This window comes from Quercus lobata, chromosome 5 (genome assembly GCF_001633185.2).
Source record: "Quercus lobata isolate SW786 chromosome 5, ValleyOak3.0 Primary Assembly, whole genome shotgun sequence".
NCBI classification, from domain to species: Eukaryota; Viridiplantae; Streptophyta; class Magnoliopsida; order Fagales; family Fagaceae; genus Quercus; species Quercus lobata.
In genome coordinates this window covers 59,275,760-59,280,234 of record NC_044908.1, presented here as the reverse complement: position 1 = coordinate 59,280,234, position 4,475 = coordinate 59,275,760, and the positions used below count along the sequence as shown (strand labels likewise).

General features: G+C 35.9%; 1 protein-coding gene across 2 annotated transcripts; it reads left to right on the top strand.

The window, feature by feature from the left end:
• The first annotated feature begins 299 nt into the window (after positions 1 to 299).
• LOC115991728 (transcription factor bHLH144) lies at positions 300 to 4,124 on the top strand. Of its 2 annotated transcripts, none has more exons than XM_031115601.1 (4): positions 300 to 464; positions 872 to 1,019; positions 1,442 to 1,618; positions 2,671 to 4,124. In XM_031115601.1, the coding sequence occupies exon 4, from the start codon at positions 2,987 to 2,989 to the stop codon at positions 3,716 to 3,718; it is 732 nt and encodes a 243-aa protein (XP_030971461.1). In that variant the 5' UTR covers positions 300 to 464; positions 872 to 1,019; positions 1,442 to 1,618; positions 2,671 to 2,986; the 3' UTR covers positions 3,719 to 4,124. The 2 variants fall into 2 exon arrangements, with proteins under 2 accessions (XP_030971461.1, XP_030971460.1); XM_031115600.1 differs by having other exon boundaries at positions 869 to 1,019.
• The last annotated feature ends 351 nt before the right edge of the window (positions 4,125 to 4,475 follow it).

Genomic DNA, 4,475 nt, shown 5'->3' with positions numbered 1-4,475 from the left:
GTTTAGCAAAAAAAAGAAAAAAGAAAAAAGAAAAAAGAAAAAAGAAAAAAGATGGGAGATAATAGAAAGGAAGGGAAAGCGTAGAAGAGTCGAAAACACGAAGGGTATAATCGTCAAAGAGGGCCCACTCTAATCCAGGCACGCACGCGTGCTAGATCCAACGGTGAATACATAATCCCGCATTAAACGGAAACCATTTCCAAGGCCCAACAACTCTAATCCAACGGCTCCCGTTCTCCGCGTTTGACTCCACCCTGTCTCGTAACATAGCTCCTAAGTCCTAATCCAACAAAAACCAAAAACTCAAACCCAAAAGCACACATCCCCAAACTTAATAATTAATCGCACCCAAACACCACCCATTCCCCCGTTCCCATTCCCATACCCACTTTCTCTCTCTCTCTCTCTCTACCTCTAGACCTTAATTCAATTCATACCGCAAATCTAGGAAAATTTCTCAACAGGTTCGGAAATTTTGATTTTCTTTTTTCTTTTTTTTGATTCGTTGTTTGAGTTTATTTGAGCTTTTTTTTTTTTTTTTTTTTTTTTTTTTGTGTGTGATTTTTAGTGTATTTTGTTTTGTTCTGTGTCTAGGGTTTGTTTTGTGATTCTGATCTAGAATCCGAGGAGAGCTTGAATTTTGGTTTTCTTTTGACAAATCTTGCTTTATTCTCTGTTTGGTTGCTGAGATAATGAAATGAAATTATTGAATCTTATGTATTTTCTTGCATTTTTCCCCAGCGATTAAAGTCAAGATGAAAGATTTGCTTCTTTTTTTTTTTTTTTTTTTTTTTTTTAATTTTTAAATTTCGACATTCAGTTCGGTTGGACTATTAATTTTTCTGTTTTGGGTTTTTGTGATTTGCAGTAGAAGCTTAAGTTCAAAATTTTCTTGAAGAATTGGGTATTGAAGAAGCAAAATCAAGATGCCGTGGACGTCCTCTTTTGTGTATTACAAGATGAACTGTGTTCGCTTGGTTGTGTTCTTTCGTGTTATACTGTAATTCCATTTCGTTTTGGTGAGATTCACACTCTCTCTTTTGTGTTTATTATGTGGTAATTGTTGTTCATTGCGTTGAATTGATTGTTATTATTATCTGAACATCTGAACCAGGTAATGGAAGAAAAGTTTAATTTTATGCAATTCTGTTTGGTGTGTAAATAAGCTGTGGAGAATTGAACGCTGAATTTTTTAATGTGGGTTTCATGTCATTTTGTTATCACATAATTATATGATTCTTTTCATTTGTTTTGCCTAAAATGAGAACCCGTGTAAGTGAGGTTTGGACACGGTTGAATGGATGTTTGTAAATTTTCTTAATCTGAATTACGAAAAGATTTGTCATTTTGGAAATATACTGTTGTTTAACATTTGGCTATATGTGTTTGTTTCATGTTTCTCTCATTGATCTTAAGTGGGTTTTTTTCTTATTCTATGTAGGTGTTTTGCGAAGGTTTTTTTGTTAGCTTGTACTTTTGTCTTAATTTAAAACTGGTGGGAGGAGTGAGAATGTACATTGGAGTAACCATAAAAAGATATCGAGCAGTGAAAGAAGTTGGGAAGATTAAAATGAGTGTTGGGATCATCACATACTATCAACTGATACAAGTTTGCCAGGTAAAAGTGGTTTCCTATTTTCTTATTGTGAAATTGATTAAGCATGATTCTTTATAGCTTATACTGATTGACAGTGCCTTGTCTCCTTCTGCAATGCATAATCCTTATATGAAGCTTCTGGGGTGCTTGTGATATAGGATTGGTGTATCTTAACATGGTTACGGTTGTGTTCTGTGGAAAAGTATTTCCAAGCTTTGTTTAATTTCCTCATGATATTTTCATTTTTAACCTCCATCGGAGCCATGTTCTGACTTATGTGTTGGATAATAAATGGCATTCATTAGAGAGCTAGTTACATGTGAATTGCTAGTGTCCTGTCATGATAATATGTTAAATATCTTCATCAAATTTTTATATGTTGTTGTGGTGAATATAGATTGGAGTTTATTGATATAATTATTTCAGCTGTCGGTAGATTTATTATTAGGGGATTATGTATGAATATTCCAGCATGCATGTGCACTAGTTCTTCAGTTCTCTCTGTCTCTGTCTCTCTCTCTATATATATATATTGAAAATTTAAGTGATGCAAACTTCAATTACATTTAGATAAGAATGAGGAAGTTAAGAGACCTGATTGTACAAGAATAACAGCACGCCTCCCTCTTTTACCTAATGCTACAAACTTATTGTGATAAATTAACCTGTGATTCTTCCTGGGAATGGTTTGGGGCCTCTCTGTTTGAAACCAAAGGTGGAAGATTGAAATCCTGTAAAAGTTTAAGAACTTTATTAACTTTCAAAATTCAAATTAAATCAAATTGTGAAAATTGGTCATCTTGCAATTTTTGTACCTTTTAACTCCATGGAAGAATTTGAGCAGTATAGAAGAAATTTGCACTTGTGATTGTCCATTTATTTGTTTCATTTAATTATTAAAAAGTTCTGCTTTAACTTATAAAGGGTTTTTTTTTTTTTTTTTTTTAATAGGTATCTCTTACACTTCTCCATTTATGGACTTTATGAGAACATCTTCCAAACACTCTGCTTCCTTTGTCTGATTGTATGTTTAATAGTTCATTACTCCTTTGACTTTTTATTATCTGTTACAGGCTGAGTACTTCCGACAGTTGCTTAAACCTGTTACGTAGTCTACTATTTCCGAGTTTTGGGACATTGGGATTTGGGACTGACTGCCTTTGGTTGCATTCATACATAAGAAGGCAATGATAGAGATGAGCATTTAATGGTGGTAGCTCCGTAAGTGTTTATTTGGAAAAACAGCTTTCTTGTACCAGAATGTCGATACCTTAATTTAATCATCACCTTAGGAACCTTTGTCCAATTGATAATAAAATAATTGCCAGTGCAAAAGTGTGAACTCCATTGTTTCGTGGACTTTTAATTAAATAGAAAATAGGATTCCAGATGCAGAGTGACCAACATTTTTTCCGCAAAAAGGCAGTGCGCCCTCTAGCAAATCAAGTGGGGAATGGTTACATGCATATTCCAGTTGCATCTGCCTTTGATGCAGTTCTATCTCCAACTGCTAAGCACTTGACACCCTTCCATGGTGTCGAATTTCAACCTTCTGAGGTCTGTCCAAAGAATTTTATCATCTTTGATCAAACTGATCAGCGAAGCCAAGTTATGTTCCACCCTGCAATTGCCCACAAATTTAGTGCTCCTGGTGTAAACATCGGTGCTACGTATGTTGAAGACAATTTTGAGGTAAAAGAGGTTGATCATACAGAAAGAGAAATATCCTCTCCACTGAAAGAAGATTCAGATGATATTGATGCGTTGTTGAGTTTGGAAGAGGATGAGCAAGAAGAATATGATGACGAAGTGGTTAGCACAGCACGGACTGATGAAGATTATCAAACTGCGTCTCCTGATTCTTTCTCAAACTATGGCTCAAAACCAAAGAAGAATAGATTGTCTTCTTCTAATCAGATGACCTCAGGCAGTGGTGACAGCTGCAATAGTGAAAGGAAACAGAAGAAAATGAAGAAGATGGTGAGGGCACTGAGAGGAATAGTACCTGGTGGCAATCAAATGAATACTGTTGCTGTACTAGATGAAGCTGTTAGGTACCTCAAGTCTCTCAAGGTTGAAGTACAGAAGCTCGGAGTCGGGGATCTAAAGAATTTGTCTTAAGACTGCCATGGTAAGGATGACTGAACTCCATTTCTAAATTAAGCTTCATGTATTATATGGTTCTCTCCTGCCTCCTCCTGCCTGTCTCACTTGCAGCAAGATGGTATTAAGGTAATAAAAATCACAGGTATTCAATACTCATGGTTGTGTAAGAAAATCCTTTATACTTGTATTTTTGGAGTGCTCCACAAGCTGTGACTTTCATAGTTAAACTTGTTAGTTTCTATCATGACCTCTGTGTTTATAGTATTTGATGGAGGGAAGAGTTGGACTTGGATCAGTGGTTTGATGTGTAAGCTGCTCACTATTTCTCTAGCAGCTAGTTGTTCTATCTGGCATGTTGCCACTACTTAAAAGTGACGTTATGGTTATGAATGTCTAAAATTTCAGTGATGTTTTCCCTGCCTCTGCTCTTCTTTTGATACTTTGGTTTTTGTTTCTTAGCACTCCATCTTAAGCATCTTTCTGGTATCTGCATATCATTTTGCAGATAAAAAACGAAAAAGATGTTAAGTTCCCTTAGGATTAGGAATGTAAATTCTCGTGCTCATAACTTTGCCCACCGGGCTTCTTTTTGTAAGTGGGATGCTCCCTCACCCTCACCCTCACCCTCACCCTCACCATCTCCACTCTTCCCTCTTGGGTTTGTTTTTGTTTCAGAATATAGAGATGGGTCGGTTCCCTGCTCCTCCTTTATTTATTTTATGTGTATCCCGGAATATGTGAAATTAAATAAGTTGACTTTTGGATGTCTTTT

Bases quoted from the DNA above. Each gene is read 5' to 3' on its own strand.
- LOC115991728 (XM_031115601.1), top strand. From the start codon at position 2,987: ATGCAGAGTGACCAACATTTTTTCCGCAAAAAGGCAGTGCGCCCTCTA.